Here is a 17,336-nt window from a genome sequence, read left to right as displayed (position 1 = left end):
CAAGATGTCAATTAATGTAATTTAAAAAGTGTGAGTTGTAAAAATAATTACCTTTTATCCTGGATCAATTCATTACTTTTTATGATACTGATCTTTTACACAAATGACAGATTGAAACTAAAATTTACCGCTAAATTTCGAAAAAAATATCAATCGTAAACAAAGGAATTGCTAAATTCAATCTGTCGTCAAAAATGCGGCATTTTTTAAGGCTTCACTTTTTCTTGCCTGAGAAAGGTTAGAGATTGAACTCTAGCCCTTCTGGCTTTAAACTCAATGGTTAAAGGGCCAAACTCCTTTAGGAGATTGCACTGGTTAAGACAAAAAAATTTCTGTAGTAAACAATAAAGAAAAAATGACTGGAGCAAACGTCAGTCACAATGGTATAGTGCCATCTCCCAAAAAATATATACTACAAGAAATTGTCAACAACGTTGTGAAAATGGTAATTATAATAGCGCTATTCTCCAGGAAGCTCATTTTCTTCTTCTTCACAAATTTTGAAAAACAAATTAGGGGAAAAAGTAAGCGCCTATTTTTTCCAATGATGTATACCAAACTTTTTATTATACGACAAATGCTTGGAAAATTAATGTAAAAAATGAAAATATGCACACCTTTTTGAGACAGACTTTAGTTCTATATTTTTTTAACATCTTTCATTTCCCAGCTTTGCAAGCTTCTATGGTATGAAAAATTTCTGTATTGTTAGGGTTAAGTGTGAAATTGCTAATATGATATTATTAATGATGCCTTTGCAGAAGGGTTTTTTATGGATTTCTGAAGTAATAATTTCATAATACTGTTCATTACTAGAGAGTCATATTTTTTATGTTATTTCTTTCAATATTACATACAGTATAATGCTGCTTGCATGTTATATTATTGTTTTTCTTTATAAGACACAATGATTCAAAGTATAACGTTTGGTTTATACAGATAAAGGACAAGATAAAACAAGAAAAAACACTGTCTTATCAACTGATGATAACAATGATGCATGATCTGCAAACCACTTGAATGCTTGCAACTGAAATGTTTACATCAAATAGAAATCCAGTGTAATTTTATTTGTTTTTTAGGTGCTAATTAATTAATTCAAATCAAAATGGCATCTGTCAAGGTTGCAGTCAGAGTACGTCCTTTAAATAAAAGGTATGTCAACTATTTTCCTTGTAATCCTCTAATAAATGGCTTTAATTAGTATTATATAAGTCGTAGTATATTTTGGTTTGAGCTCTATTCATTGTGATGGAGCTTTTTTCAGTCTTTGCAGAAACTATCATTTACAATATTGGATTTGAAACTCCTTCCCTGTGCATGTGTCTTTTTGTTTTAACAGTTACATTTCTTTATAACAAAAGGAAGTTAATCTGTCCTTAATAAAAACTCATGTCAAAATAATTTCCTCTGTAGCAACATGATCCATAAGCCATAAATCATTTCTATGAGAATTTAGATTTGAATGACCTTCAATGATTTTAAGTTAAATTATGCTAAATTAAACTGAAAAATTAATTTTAACAAATATCGATACTCAAGAAAAAGGACTAATTAAAAAAAAAAATGTAAAATAAAGATAATTGCCTGAATGTAATATAGAAAACAATCTTTTTCACCATGAAAAAACAATTCCAATCTTCTTGAAAACAATATGACACAAATTCCCTTTATAAACCTTATGCCTAGTTTATAAGGCCACTTTTATGCTGCGTCTAATTTAAAAACTTTGAAAATATAGTTCAATTCGGCAAAAGATCGGCCATATAAACAGGATTTTTAAAGAAATTTGAGCCGAACAATTAAACCTGGCAAATTATTGTCAAACTTGAGGCAAAAGAATAAATAAGAATGGCGTTGATTTATACGACACTGCTCTTTTGCTGAGTCTAAATTTCTTTTAAAATGTTTTCTTATACAAAAAGGATATATTTTCTTTTTTCCCCATTGTTTTAAAGAGGGTTTCCCCTGGGGTTTTCTCAGTAGTTTCATCTTTATTTGAACGTTGACTTTAAGTACCCTCACGCGAGGTATATTTCTTCCCAAATAAAATCAAACTTAATAAAAAATTTGAGTTTATATGGCCAAATTTGTTAAATGTCGAGCTTATTGAACTTAAAAAAATAAATTAGAAAAGTGGCCTTATAAACTAGGCCTTATTTAAACAACTAGATATTTCCAGTCTATTATGGACGCTGTAAATCTTCCTTTTTAGTGAACCTATATATCATATCAATCTTCAATGTTCAAATGATGCATGAATGTTGTAGAATAACTCTTTTACTTTGATAGAGAAATCAACATGAACTCAAAATGCATCATTCAAATGGAAGGGAAAAGGACAAGTATATTGAATTTAAAGGTATAACCAAATGCTTCTGATGGTTAATATTTAAAAAAAATTCTTTTTTTAATTTTGAAATTAAACATTATAACACTGATCAAAGTCAAACTATATAAAGCTCTTGGTTTCAAGATACCCGTGGGCTATATCTTTGTCAATATTTGTTCAATCATATGCCATAGCTTTATGGTCTAAAACAAAGGAAAATTAACTCAATTTGCATCATTATAATTTTATTTGAAATATTTCATACTAAAAATATTTCAGAGTAACACTGGCACCTACAGGTCAAATGAAACAGAAGAAGTTGAAAGAGACAGAGTGAAGGATTTCTTCTTTGATTATTCGTATTGGTCCATGGATCCGAATTCTTCAAAATTTGCAAGCCAAGCACAGGTTTCTTTTTAACAAATTAAATTACTAATGACAGTTGTTGAAGTAAACAGACCATTTTTCATGCCATTTTAGCGTCTGGTTATCGGACGCTGTCCTTCTTGAATTATGAAAAATAATGGAAAAAACAGCAGAAAAAGTGCCCTTTTTGGTCTCTATTGGATGCTGCCCTGCCTTTCTAGAATCTGGCCTGATAAAGTGGATTTCATTCCTGCAAATTCAAACAAATTTTAGACAGCGAATCAGGCATATTACAGTATATTATTTGTGTCATTTCAACTTTTCAGGTTAAAAATGTTTGCTCAAAAAGACTTTAGAGACCATCCATATTATAATAATAATTTACATTGGGTGTCTTAAAAAATTGTTATTGAAAAGATAATGGACTTAATTTTAATCATACCCAGGTTTACAGTGATCTTGGAAATGATGTTGTTAACTCCGCAAAAGAAGGATATAATGCTTGCATCTTTGCATATGGCCAAACCGGTTTGTATATGTTGCTCTTCATTTTTCTTTTATTTGATGTCATAGATTCTAATAACTTGTCCACAAATCCAACTCTACTTTATTTCTTAAAATGTTATTTGATTTTCTTTTTCAAAAGTTTTTTCTTTTCCAATCTTTTATTCTAGGAAGTGGGAAAACACACACCATGATGGGACAACAGGTATCATTTCTAACCTTTATTTAGGGGCAGCGGCTCTACTTTGAAAGCGGTAGGGCCATCCATGCTCTAATGTCTAAGGAGATGGCACTGAAAATTAGCCCTTCTAGACTGCCGAAAACAGGTCTTTTTCAAGGCTTTTAGGTAAATTTTGTTTTATGCTTTGAAAAAATGTGGTCGGGCCAAGGCCCGGGTGGCCCTCCCCCCTCGCTGCCACGGCCCCTGTTATTAGCATTAGCATGTATAACATTTAAACAAAATTCCGAGTGAAATTGTCAACTAAGAAAGAAAAGGAGAATTTTTTAGCACTGTGACCAGAGGCTCTGCTGTGACGAATGCCTTTCAGAGTGTACAGTATCTGTACTAAAACTTTGGAAATTAAGTTTAGAAAAAAGAAGCTTATTAAATTGGGATATTATTTTTTCTTTTTCTACAGGGAAATGAAGGACTTATTCCAAGGATTTGTGAGGTATTTCAAATGAAAATTTTAATACATTTTTATTAACTACTGAAGTGACAATCTACAAGGTCGACAAACTTCTTTTCATTCTTATTACAATTTTAAGGAACAATTTTTTTTCTTTTTTAGAATCTTTTTCAACAAATGCACGAAAAAGAAAATGACGGCATATCTTTCAGGGCTGAAGTCAGGTAAGTCTAAGACTTTTCAATAGAAATTGTCCAAATTAACTACAAAGGTCTTAAGTTTCCCACCATGAGATAAATTTAAAAAAAGGAAATTTAATGCTCACATGTTTTCCTTTCCACTTTTTGAAACCAATGTTATATTTATAGAAGCTTTTTAACTGTTAAATTTATTAATTTCCTTTTCTTAGCTATTTGGAAATTTACAATGAAAGAGTGCGAGATTTACTGAGGGCCCATCAACCAAAATCTGGTCAACCATCTCACACATTGAAAGTCAGGGAACATCCTCAAGGTGGACCATACGTGCAAGGTAAGAAGAGACAAAGGTGTCTAGAATTTCATTCATTTTTGCGAAGAACATCTGGAGATTTCCATGCTTGTTATTAGCACAGTTTTATGAATACAAATCACCCTCTACAAAACTAATCCCTTTCATAGGTCTAACCAAACACATGGTGACTGATTACAATGCTATAGAAGCTATCATGAAGCAAGGGAATGAGCTAAGGTATGATAGCTTATAAACTAAAATTCAAAAGCAAAATATTGAATGAAAAGTTTGAAGGCATCATCACTGTTTTTGATATTTTTGAAAATATCATTTTTAGAAAGCTTTGTTTGTAGAAAATATGCTCAAAAACAATTAAAATGATTTTTGTTTTGGTGGGGGCCAAAGACTTTACACAACACTTGGAGATCTGACAAGATAATTTGCACGATTTTGTTATAAAGACTCAATCTAAAAATTGTGCTTTGTTGAAGGCTAGTTGTATTTAGTAACTATTTGATGAGACATGATCCTCTTATCTCATATAACTCTCTAATAGAACAACTGCTTCGACTAACATGAACGATACCAGTAGTAGATCACATGCAATCTTCACCGTCAACTTCACACAGGTAATTATAACCCTTAGAAATACATTTGCTTATGAAAGTATACATCTATTTTCCTTTATGACAAACCGGATATTTTTTTTTGAGATCAGTTAGATCATGTTAAGGAAAATATGTTGATCTATGTTGATCTATGTTGAATAACTTCAACCCTTCATTATTGATATTAATTCCATTTCTATCAATTTAAGGCAAAATTCATGCATGATATGCCAAGTGAGACGACAAGCAAGATCAATTTGGTTGATCTGGCTGGAAGGTATGTGAAGTGTATCAAGATCAAGTTATAGTTATCCAAACCTTGTTCCCGGCATATTACTGTATTGGACTTTCAAAGCTTATTGATAGCCATAGTGTCCTCCCCCCCCCTTTATAAAGGGGGGGGGGGATTCTGATTTTGGCCCTTTTTTCAAAGTATGGGGGAAAATGAAAAATTTGAAATTTGCTGGGGGAAAATAAAGAGGGGGGAAAACCATAGATTTAGGAGATTTTAAATGGGGGAACTTCACTGATCTCAAGGTGATCTTGTTGCAAAACCTGTTTAAGCAATAAAATCAGCAAATCTTTTGGGATAAACCAACTTTTCAATACAATTTCATTTTTCCAGCACTTTCAAGGCTATTTTTTCAAGCTTTCCAAAATTTCAAACTTGATTTAAGGCATTTTTATGTTAACCATATGGGGGAACCGCAAAATCTTCAAATAGCTGGGGGAATTCAAAAAAGAGGGGGGAACCGAAAAATTTTGAAATATGGTGGGGGAAATAAAAGAGGGGGGAATGGAGAAAAATTTTGATTTTTAGCGGGGGGAACCAACCCAGGAGGACACTATGATAGCGCCAAATATTATTCTCTGGTGTCCATCAGTAAAAAAACAAGGTTAGGGTTATCCTTGCACATATCAGGAGCTGTACCAGAATGTTTTGTCCAATTAAAGTTATATTTTAATATTGCTTAGTATTTATATAAAACTACTTAATAACTATGAAGCTTTTTATTTAAGTTTTTATTTGTATCAAAACTTATTTGCTCCCTTTACAGAGTACCCATAAGCATAGTAGACAGTTAAGATTTGCTTCTTTTTAGTGAGCGTGCTGATTCCACAGGCGCAACTGGTGTCAGATTAAAAGAAGGTGCTAATATCAACAAGTCTTTGGTCACTCTTGGTTCTGTCATCTCCTCACTAGGTAAGTAAAACCTTTATGGGTTCTTTTAATGATGGATCCTGCCTCTGTTACTGATGGTTACAGGCAAGAGATCATTTTGATACTTTTTCTTTGAAGATGGTTTTTTCTTATCAATAATCCTGTTAATGCTGGTGAGTGAGCCGTGTTGTCCATATTATAGAGAAGAAAAAAGAAAAGAATGAAACATGACGGACTGCCAAGAAATTTCCACATTCCATGAAATATGTTTTTAAAAGAGTTTTGAGTTACCATCATGTCAACAGAAAAAATAAAGCTCAGAAATATATCAAGTAAACAGTTCTCATACGACGTAGGCATTGTCCAATTAATAATCATCATTTTGTTTTGAATCTTTTTTTCACAGCTGAAGCTTCAACCAACACAAAAAAGAAAAATGTATTTATCCCGTATCGGGATTCTGTTTTGACATGGCTCCTCAAAGATTCTTTGGGTGGAAATTCGAAGACCATAATGATCGCAGGTAAAAATAAATAAACAAAAATGTTGCTTTTTAGGGATCATCTTAATGAGTTGCCATAATAAGATACGATATTTTTGGACCTACCTGGAGGTCCTATAAATTAACCTTTGTTCGTTCGTCCGTCCGTCCGTCTGTCCGTCCGTCCGTCCGTCCGTCTGTTACCAGCTTTTCTCGAGATTGGCTCATTAGTTTTTTCTGATTTTTGGCACAAAGATGCAAAATGGCAATGCCCAAAATGTGACGGAGCCCGATTTTCGAGAAAAAAAAATTTTCCGGCCGAAAATGCCGGAAATATGCCGGAAAACCCAGTTTTTTGACATTTTCTCGAGATTTCATCATTAGTTTTTTCTGATTTTTTTCTTAAAGATGCATATTAACAATGCCCAAAACATGACCGGGTCCGATTTTTGAGAAAAAAATTTTTCCGGCCGAAAATGCCGGAAATATGCCGGAAATCACCGTTTTTCTGAATTTTCATTAGACTTTTTCCTTATAATTGGTTGTTTTTTCATTCAAAAACATTATTAATAGCAAAGCCCACCATCAAGCATGTTTCAATTTTCAATAAAATTGATTTTTGAAGCCGGAACTATTAAAAAATCGCCGGAACAACCTATATTCGCCGGAAAGACAGTATTTCTTGAATTTCTCGAGCTGTACATTATATTTTTTTATGAAATCTTGCACACTGATGCAAAATGACAATACCTAAAATGTGACGAAGCCCGATTTTCGAAAAACATTTTTTCTGGCCGAAAATGCCGGATATATGCCGGAAAAACCGGTTTTTTGACTTTTTCTCGAATTTTCATCCTTAGGTTGCATACCTTTTAATGTTCAAAACCAAAAAACTGAAACTGTTTCACTAAACTGCAAATGGTTTGGGTTTGTTTACCTAAACACAGAAGCTGTTACATTGCGAATTCGATTTCTAGGATCTTGCCTAAAGTCACAGCAACGAATTTCAAAATGGTAGCCCAGCGGAAGAAAACATTAAAGCTTAGGGCTTATGCATGCGTGCGCTTAGTGAACCAGCGTAAACAAAATGTAGTGCTTGGTTAGAATAATGGTTTAGCAAAACAAAAAATCAAATGGTGCAGTTTGTTTGCTAAACCCTTGGTTTAGCGAATGAAGAAAACACAGAAAAAAGACTGTTGGCTTTGATCGTCTGTTTAGGTAAACTTTTAAATGAATCAATACGTTCGCTAAACCCTCTGTTTCACTTTTTTGGGTTTTTGGCTAAATGGTATGCACCCTTAGTTTTTTCTGATTTTTTGCAGAGAGATGCGTATTCGCAATACTCAAAACATGACAGAGTTCGATTTTTGAGAAAAATTTTTTTCCGGCCGGAAATATACCGGAAATCGCCGTTTTTGCAGATTTTCATCGGGCTTTTTCCTAACATTTCTTTGTTTTTTCTCCAAAAAAAAATATCATTGATAGCAATTCCCACCATCAATCATGATTCGATTGTCAATAAAACTGATTTCTGCAGTCGGAACTTTCTATATCTTTTTTCCCTTCTCCCCTTCCCTCTCCTTATCAAGAATCAATGATGAAATTTAACGCGTTTTGCTTTTCACTTAGACTGGAGTCTTTTATAATGCGTGTAATACTAATAATACCAATACTAATAATAATAATAATATACGGGATTTAGTTTGTATAAACGACTGGAAGAATCCGGTGTTCCAGCCTTATAGATACAGGGGCTAGCTACGCAGAAACTTGCGTAGCGAGAAAACAATTTATCAATCAACAACAAACTCTCAAAACGAAATCAACTCAAATGAAAAACTTTCAATACACAAATCCACACATATTCTTTTTTCTCAAGAATTATTTTGAGCAGGAAAAAATTATAATTGCAATATTGACACTTTTCTTTTGTTTGGAGTAAGTGCACAAAGGTTTCTAGACGACTAAAATTGTTCCATTCATTACTTTTTGCTTTATTTCTACTATGTATAAATTAGTCGTCTAGCTTGCTAGACTACTTTTCACTAAAAATTATATTTTCTAACGGATTGTTTCCGTTTTTCTCCTTATTGCTATCTAACTTTTATCATCAGGTAGGTTGAAAAACGAATCTTTATCTATAAGAATCACTATATATAAGCATAGATCAATATTATTAATTTCGCATAGCGAAAGTATTACAATAGTCTTTCGCGGCGGTGTAATGAAAAATTTAGAAAACGAAAGTACTTAGTACGGTGGACGAACTCACTAAATCAATTTACAAATTACACGCTTGTATAACCACGGACGATTTTCGCAGGTTTTCTTTGTTTGGCTTCTGCTCATCCTCTAGCGAAAAAAGCTTCTTATTACGTCATATATCTTTGTGTCTTTCCCTTCACTTCACAATTTTGTTTTTTCTTTATTTTCTTATAAGAATATACTTTATAAGAATCAAATCAATAACTCTTGATAGACGGTGACATACATTTCGGTAATTAGTTCATACAAAGTAAACAAGGGTTGGCGTACAATACGAGCATATTTATTTTTCTTATAAGCATTTACTTTATAAGAATAAAATTAATAGCTCTTGATAGACGGTGATATACCTTTTGGTAATTAGTTCTTACAAAGTAAACAAGGGATGGCGCACAATATGAGCATATTTATTTTTCTTATAAGCATATTCTTTATAAGAGCACAATATGAGCATATTCATTATATTTATTTTTCTTATAAGCATAGAATTATTATCAGATAGAATGAATTCATGCTTTTTTCCTCAAAATGAAGCGTGTCTGTAAAGGATCCCTTAGTTGCAATGGGAATTCAATTGCACGTGTGCAATGATAATGTCATTTCTTTGTTCTTATCGTATTTTAATTGCATATTTTCTCATACTTGATTGGATTCTTTTGAATTCTCAAAAATTATGCACATAATTTGATTATTTTCAACTGGAAATTTCGGGCACTTCAGTCCCCTCAATGCAAATAAGAATTACATATTTGAAATCAGCTCATTTTATAGATTGACCAGTGTTGAAACTATTTGAAAACGCACTTCTAAGAAAAGAAATTTGGGTGTCAAGGTTTCACCTAAATTAGTTATTCTTTCCGTATAAACAAGGGTTGGCGTACAATATGGGCATATTCATTTTTCTTATAAGCATTTACTTTATAAGAATCAAATCAATAACTCTTGATAGACGGTGATATACCTTTCGGTAATTAGTACTTACAAAGTAAACAAGGGATGGTGGCGCACAATATGAGCATATTCATTTTTCTTATAAGCATTTACTTTATAAGAATCAAATCAATAACTCTTGATAGACGGTGATATACCTTTCGGTAATTAGTTCTTACAAAGTAAACAAAGGATGGCGTGCAATATGAGTATATTTATTTTTTATAAGCATATACTTAATAAGAGTTCCTAAAAATTAAACAACAATTGTTCTTAAATTGGTCCTATTGTTTTAGCAATTTTAAGCCTCGTTGTTCTTGTAAAATTGTTTCATCAAGGCTCAATGTAAAGTAGATTTCAGATTAGCTTCAATCTCTTCTTCATGTTTTCCCATGCAGTTCAAATTCTAGGCGAAATTTTCGACTTAAAGTCGTCTTGTTATTTTTCTAAAAGAAGAAAATGTCACGGTAAAGCGCGATGGTTTGAGTTATCTAGAAACCTTCTTTATTAAGCTGTGCGTTTTTCTGATAGTGTATTGTTTTTATAAAGAAAAGCGTTTAATAACTTTTAAAAAAAAGTCTTTTTCAATAGTGTTGATAGTTTTCCCAATAGATATGCTTTCTATTATTTTTATTTTGTCCAGTTATGTCTTATGTGTTTCATTGTTTTAATGTTCATTGATTAGTTTTGGTAACCAGGTAGGTCCATAAAAGTATCACTTGTTTATATATTGCTTATATAGGCCCTCCCCAAAACACTTTTCAAGGCTTAACCCACATGGTGCATCGAAAGGAATTAAGCTGGAGTTTCCCAGGTTCGAGTGACGTCAAATTTCAGATGTCATTGCATTGAGACGTACCAGATATAAGACATTGGACGCCATTAAACCCGAGCCCAAGCCTTTTGTGGCGTTAGGTTCATTGATGTAATATCTATTTTTGATAATATGTACAGGGTGCTTTCCAAAAGTCCATAGAATTCTACAACACGTTGATATCTAGGGACGGAGCCAAGCTATTGGCTATTCCCAGGGAACCCACTGTAAACTTAAGTGAACTTTCAAAGAAAAAATTCTTCAGCTATTCTTTTAAAATTTATTGGACTAAAAACTATTATTCCTATTTTTATTATTTTTGTTATAGTTTTAATCTTTCCTCCCCCTCTTTTAGCCATTTCGCCAGCTGATGTCAATTATGCAGAAACATTGAGCACATTGAGATATGCTAATCGTGCAAAAAATATCATCAATAAGCCTACTGTCAATGAGGTATAATAATTCAAAGTTAAAAAGATTTGCAATATTTGTCATGAGTAGGTGTTAATTAGGTATAATAGCGAGTCTATCTATGCATGTCTTCCTGTGACAGATACGGTTAGTTTTTCAATTAGTTGCCTAGATCCTGACTGACTATGAGGTGAGGACGGCGGTAAACCAGTACTTTTACTGGCCTTGATTTGTCAGGTCAGGACTGCGATCTGTTCCAAATCGTGAGTCAACAGCAGTTTTTCTTAGTTTGGTGAAATCACTACCAAACTTGGCCAGTGGATGAACAAATTCTTTTGATCAAATTTCAAGCTTTTTCACATTTTCAAATTATTTTGTTATTCATTTCATTTCACTTACATTTTTTCATTTCAGGATTCAAACGTGAAATTGATCAGAGATTTACGAGCTGAGATCGAAAAATTAAAATTTATTATTGGTGATGTAAGTGACTTTAATGAACTATTAATTAGTGATAGGGAATGAAATTTCCTTTACAGACCCTTCTTTGACATAGGCTTGTCGGAAGCATCTACATTTCAAAAATGGGATATAGATCAAGAATTAAATTTAGCCTGAGGAAATAGATTATACATTTTAGGGATCTGACTCTCTGGAAAAGGTATCAGAATAGGGAAAATGCCTTGCTATTCAATAGGCTATTGGCCTGTTGACTCTACTTTATTTTTGTTTTGGTTATTGATAGATTTCCTGTTGTTCCTATCGATTTTTATTACATCTAACAATGCTTCCCAAGGGAAACCAAATGTAAAAAAAAAAGTCGAACGATTTGGTAAGTAGAACGGGTGAAATGTGTTCAAAATAATCATCTTTCTTGAAATTCCAGGATGTTCTTAGTGATGCGGAAAAGATTGCTGCCCGAAAATTACACGAGAATGAAGAACGGTTAGGCGTTTTAACGGACAAATGGAAGGACCGCTGGAAAGAAATGCAAAAAATCATGCAGGTTTGTTAACAATACCTTTTCTTTTGTCATGTAAGTTAATTTTCTACTAAGTTGATTCCTTGTATAGTAACTGCATTTTCAAACAGTTTTAGTTACCCTTAAAGAAATAACGAAAAGGCTTTTGAAAACCTTTCTAGTCTTAAAGACTACCAGTAGAAGTTACCTATCCTCAAAGTAGTCTCGAATAATTTATTTGTAGTCTTCAGAAACCTTATTTTGTAAAACTTCTGTTGGACGTTGATTGATATATGTATATCAATCTCACAGTTTTATAATTATCAGAAAATGGAACCTTATAAAAATAATAATATTAAAATTTAATCCAAATCATGGTTTCTATTCATTTTTCGATTTTTAGAATTCCTTTTCCTATACACATGGTGGTTTGCTGTTTACTGAATGGATAATGTTCTTTTTCCTCAATCTCATGTTTTCTCTGATTTCGGAGAGTATTTTTTTTTGCTCCTCGTTGATTTGAATTTTTCCTTCACTGAATGTGTATTTTAACTTTTCTTTGTTTTCGAACTACACCACTTCATCTCCCCTCCATCTTTTGCGGCGAATAATTACCAAATGATATACAGTTGACACTCTGTAATTCGATTTTCAAGGAGGAATTAGATTTTCATCGGATAAGAGAGTGTATCGATAGTAGAGTATCGTTTATGAGTGTTTCTTGTTGACGGTGGCCTTCAATATTACCGAATAATGGAGCTAGTCAAATTAAAGAGCATCAACTATTATTATTTCTTATCACTCGATCCAGAGACTGTTTTTGGCGTTTATTTTACTTTTCTTCAACTATTTAGGTTATGTAAACCTTTATGATAAATTGACCTTACCAAATACAAGGCTTTAGCTAGACATTTCATATTGTTCTTAATTTTCAAGGAGCGTGAACTGGCATTTCAACATAGCTTAGATGCTGGCATTCGTATGGAATCAGAGCTACCTCACTTGATCGCACTGGAAGATGATTTACTCAGCACCGGAATTCTGTTGTATCCTTTAAAAGTATGTTTCTTATATTTTGTATGATATAGCGTCCCATAAGAAATTCTCTGATATTCAATAAATATGAACAATAATGAAATTCAACACTTTTTTCGTAAGAATAAACTATGTAAGAACTTTGTAGGCCAAAATATTAAGAACAAGTTAGGAATATTTTAGGTTTTGAGTACTCTAAACCGAAAATCAAGCAGAGAGGTATTAAATACCATTTTTCAATTCCTTGAAGAAAAAACCCGGTTGTGACTGAATCCCATAACCTTCCACACCGTCGCCGGACCTTTACATTATGGTCGATTTTTATACCCGTTTGGCAGTCAACTTTCATATGAGCAAAATAACAATATTTCAATCCACAGAACTATCATCAAATGATAAACTAGGTAAACAAAATGCTACATATTCGCGGCTGTTGTAATTAATTAATTTCTTGTTTATGTTAACTTTAGGATGGGAAAACGTTTGTTGGAACCAAAAACTCCAAAACAAAACCCGATATAGGTAACCTTTAAATTATAAACCCATTAAGTGCTATCCACTATTTACCTTATCGGGGGAAAAAATGTCGGGGGAAAGTGACGAAAATGCCTCTAGGTGACGAAATTTTTCCCCAACGAAAAAAAACCCCGACTAAATAAAACTCCGACATTTCTTTCCCCGATAAGGTATTTGGACAATTTCTTTTTAGCTTTTTCAATAAAATGCGATTATCAATGAAAATTTTATATCTATTACGGAGATATAATAAATATGGTTTTGGATATTGGTATGTAAATGTTATTTCCAATAAAATGCGCTATGATTTCTTTTAGTGATCGATGGCACGGACATCCTCAATGAGCATTGTGTAATCGAAAACAACAATGGTTTTGTTTTACTCAATCCATTCCCTGATGCCGTTTGTCTTGTAAATGGAACACATGCTGAAAAGAAGATTCGACTGAAACAAGGTCAGTTATATAATGTTTACTCTAATAAGATTTTTATATTAATGGATTATATTTTTCGATCACAGAAATACTAAGTTCTTGATAAGATTTTCAAATTTTAGGTTCTTTTCGGTCACGACCCTTCATTAAGGAAATAACTATCTTAAAGGGTAGTTCATTCCCGACATTTATTCATGCCAAAATAATTTACCAGCGGCAATAATCCGTCAAAAGCCTGTTATGCACTACTGTCCAGAAAATGCTTAGTTGGATCACAGTGAAAGAGACGAGCTCGTCTAGTACAAGCTAGATTTGAGATTGAAGTTTTTACAAAAAAGATACATACAGAACTACAATGCCTCGATAATATATCTATAGTCTCCTCCCCGCTGCTTAAATCTCACTCCATAAAATTTGTCTGACATTAGGCGATGTGGTGACATTTGGGACGACCATCTTCCGATTCAATCATCCCAAAGAAGCAGAAGAACTACGTGAAAAGAGAAAGGTAGTTGAAATGTTTCAAACAGACAACATCCACCCCGTAACGATTCCGTTTCACTGTTTAACACAGTAAACTATTCCTAGCATGCTGAGTCAGCTAGTCTTTAGAAAATTCTTATAACTTTCAATTCAGTTAACTATGATTTTTAAGCTTCAAATTCAAAAATTAAGAACTGCCAAAGGCTCTAATGAGAAAACATGTACATACTTTTTCGCGTTAGGATTATCCGCTTGGATACAACCCATTAAATTTTTGGAATTTCGATAATGCCACGAGATTACTCTTCAAACTAAATATATCACATACCACGGAAACCTTTCTCATGAATTTTAAATTGGACTCCACATTTCTAGCTCCTTTCTTTCATTCTAATCTACATTTGTTTTTTCTTTCAGTCGGTTGGACCAAATTTCAGTGAGCTTACTACGGTGACTAAATACAGGAGTGAAAGCGATCTCCAGAAAATAAGAAGGTACGTGTTCTAAAAGTGTAACGCTGAGATGGACCTCCTCAGTAATAAACATTCGAATCCTCCTCATTTCAGTCCATATTTTACGGAGTAACCTTAGACTTTTAGACAGTCTTCCGATTGTTTTCACGAGGTCCACTGCCATCCGGCTCCTTTATCTATGACCAGAACGGAACGTTGGTAAGGGCCGGGACTCGAACCGGGAACCCCTGATTTCGGGCGCTGACGCCTTGATCACTCGGCCATCGCTGCTGTGAATCTCTTCTTTCTGAAACAAGTTCTTTCAGACGCATGCAGTCTCAGCTGTCAGGGTTTAAGATTCTCCATTGAGAAGCTGTTCAATCATTCTTGACTTCTTTATATATATTCTACACGCAGCTTTGAGCCACGAGATAACAAACGAGAAGAAGACTTATCGAGACAATTAGACGAAGCGAGGTAAGATGGTCCACTTGAACATAGCTATGTTATGAATGTTCTTTTACTCATAATACACCCTTGTTTCATATCAAAGTGGAGGGAATTTTTCCCTTGAATCGCAAATGGGGATGGAGTTAATGTACCAGTGGCATTGTTCCCATCGGAGACAAAATTTTCTTGGCCAAATTTCCCAGTAGGGTGGGGTCCAACCGAGTCTGTGACACAAAGGTAAAAATAAAAGATAAAAGACCGACTATTTATCACTTATCACTTATAGAAATAATCAGCTTTTTGGACCTACCTCCGGGTGCCCCGGTGGAGGTCCTATGAATTAACCTGTGTCTGTTCGTCCGTCCGTCCGTTCGTCTGTTACCAGCTTTTCTCGAGATTGGCTCATTAGTTTTTTCTGATTTTTGGCACAAAGATGCAAAATGGCAATACCCAAAATGTGACGGAGCCCGATTTTCGAAAAAAATTTTTTCCGCGCGAAAATGGCGGAAATATGCCGGAAAAACTGGTTTTTCGGCATTTTCTCGAGATTTCATCATTAGTTTTTTCTGATTTTTTGCTCAAAGATCCGTATTAACAATGCCCAAAACATGGCCTAGTCCGATTTTTGAGAAAATTTTTTTTTTCGGCCGGAAATGTCGGAAATATGCCGGAAATCGCCGTTTTTCTGGGTTTTCATTGGACTTTTTCCATATAATTGGTTGTTTTTTCATTCAAAAACATTATTAATAGCAATGCCCACCATCAAGCATGTTTCAATTTTCAATAAAATATATTTTTGAAGCCGGAACTTTCTAAAAATTGCCGGAACAGCCGATTTTCGCCGGAAAAACGGTATTTCTTGAATTTCTTGAGCTGTACTTTATATTTTTTCATGAAATTTTGCACACTGATGCAAAATGTGAATGCCTAAATTGTGACGGATCCCGATTTTCGAAAAACATCTTTTTACGGCCAAAAATGCCGGAAATATGCCGGAAAAACTGGTTTTTTGGCATTTTCTCAAGATTTTATCATTAGTTTTTTCTGATTTTTTGCTCAAAGATGCGTATTAACAATGCCCTAAACATGGCCGAGTCCGATTTTTGAGAATATTTTTTTTCCGGCGGAAAATGCCTGAAATATGCCGGAAATCGCCGTTTTTCTAGATATTCATTGGACTTTTTCCTTATAATTGGTTGTTTTTTCATTCAAAAACATTATTAATAGCAATGCCCACCATCAAGCATGTTTCAATTTTCAATAAAATTGATTTTTGAAGCCGGAACTATTTTAAAAGTCCCTGGAACAACCTATTTTCGCCGGAAAGACAGTATTTCTTGGAATTTCTTTATTTTTACAGATTTCCATTGGATTTTTTCCTTATGTTTCTATGTTTTTCACACAAAAACATTATTGATAACATTGCTCACTAGTGCAGTCTAAATGTGCCAAAAGTCATAAACATTGTGCACAAGGGCGTAAAAGCATGAAACTTTGCACAATGGTAGTTTAGGGGTCAAAAATGGATTTAAATCTCAGACCCAAAAAATTAGCACCTTTTTGTGTATTTTACAGACCAGAATAGGTTTCCAGGCTAAAATGAAATTTTTTTCTCCAAAGTATGTCATGTTACACACCGTTGGAAAGCATGTTTCATGCCCGTTCAGAAAAACATTACAACCCATATCTGAAAATCAAGCCAATAAAAGTTATTGGGGAAGGTTGTTTGAAAAATTACCGAAAATGACGTAATTGCTGATGTCAGCAAAAACTCCAGGACCACCCAAACGTGTTTATTTTTGTGAAATTCAATAGAGTACCTCTAAGGTACTAAATACTATTGGTTAGATCAGCTGCAAGCTTATTTTACAATAGTTTTTTTGAGTATTGTTAGGTTGACAAATTTTGCCTTAGTAATGCTCTACCATGGGCATGCCCGGTGCAAACCCTTTAGCCTAAGGCTTTCGACCGGTCATGAAAACGCCATATTCTATGTCAAGTGAGGTCAACT

General features: G+C 33.6%; 1 protein-coding gene across 1 annotated transcript in view; it reads left to right on the top strand.

Moving 5' to 3' along the window:
• Window positions 1-1,080: 1,080 nt before the first annotated feature.
• The window catches only part of LOC136819516 (kinesin-like protein KIF16B), a 54,584-nt gene continuing 38,328 nt past the window's right edge, over window positions 1,081-17,336 (top strand). The window contains exons 1-22 of the mRNA XM_067075749.1: window positions 1,081-1,155; window positions 2,293-2,362; window positions 2,612-2,740; window positions 3,145-3,226; window positions 3,373-3,407; window positions 3,841-3,873; window positions 3,994-4,055; window positions 4,241-4,362; window positions 4,491-4,560; window positions 4,880-4,952; window positions 5,141-5,208; window positions 6,035-6,135; window positions 6,500-6,616; window positions 10,939-11,036; window positions 11,409-11,477; window positions 11,881-12,000; window positions 12,892-13,014; window positions 13,461-13,512; window positions 13,824-13,961; window positions 14,369-14,448; window positions 14,841-14,917; window positions 15,293-15,352. Of these exons, the coding sequence (XP_066931850.1) occupies window positions 1,109-1,155; window positions 2,293-2,362; window positions 2,612-2,740; window positions 3,145-3,226; window positions 3,373-3,407; window positions 3,841-3,873; window positions 3,994-4,055; window positions 4,241-4,362; window positions 4,491-4,560; window positions 4,880-4,952; window positions 5,141-5,208; window positions 6,035-6,135; window positions 6,500-6,616; window positions 10,939-11,036; window positions 11,409-11,477; window positions 11,881-12,000; window positions 12,892-13,014; window positions 13,461-13,512; window positions 13,824-13,961; window positions 14,369-14,448; window positions 14,841-14,917; window positions 15,293-15,352 (1,826 nt within the window). The 5' untranslated portion in view covers window positions 1,081-1,108. The remainder of the gene's footprint in view (window positions 1,156-2,292; window positions 2,363-2,611; window positions 2,741-3,144; window positions 3,227-3,372; window positions 3,408-3,840; window positions 3,874-3,993; window positions 4,056-4,240; window positions 4,363-4,490; window positions 4,561-4,879; window positions 4,953-5,140; window positions 5,209-6,034; window positions 6,136-6,499; window positions 6,617-10,938; window positions 11,037-11,408; window positions 11,478-11,880; window positions 12,001-12,891; window positions 13,015-13,460; window positions 13,513-13,823; window positions 13,962-14,368; window positions 14,449-14,840; window positions 14,918-15,292; window positions 15,353-17,336) is intronic.

The sequence above is a fragment of the Clytia hemisphaerica genome, unplaced genomic scaffold (genome assembly GCF_902728285.1).
Source record: "Clytia hemisphaerica strain Z4C2 unplaced genomic scaffold, Clytia hemisphaerica genome assembly, whole genome shotgun sequence".
Classification (NCBI taxonomy): Eukaryota; Metazoa; Cnidaria; class Hydrozoa; order Leptothecata; family Clytiidae; genus Clytia; species Clytia hemisphaerica.
This window is presented reverse-complemented; position numbering and strand designations above follow the sequence as displayed.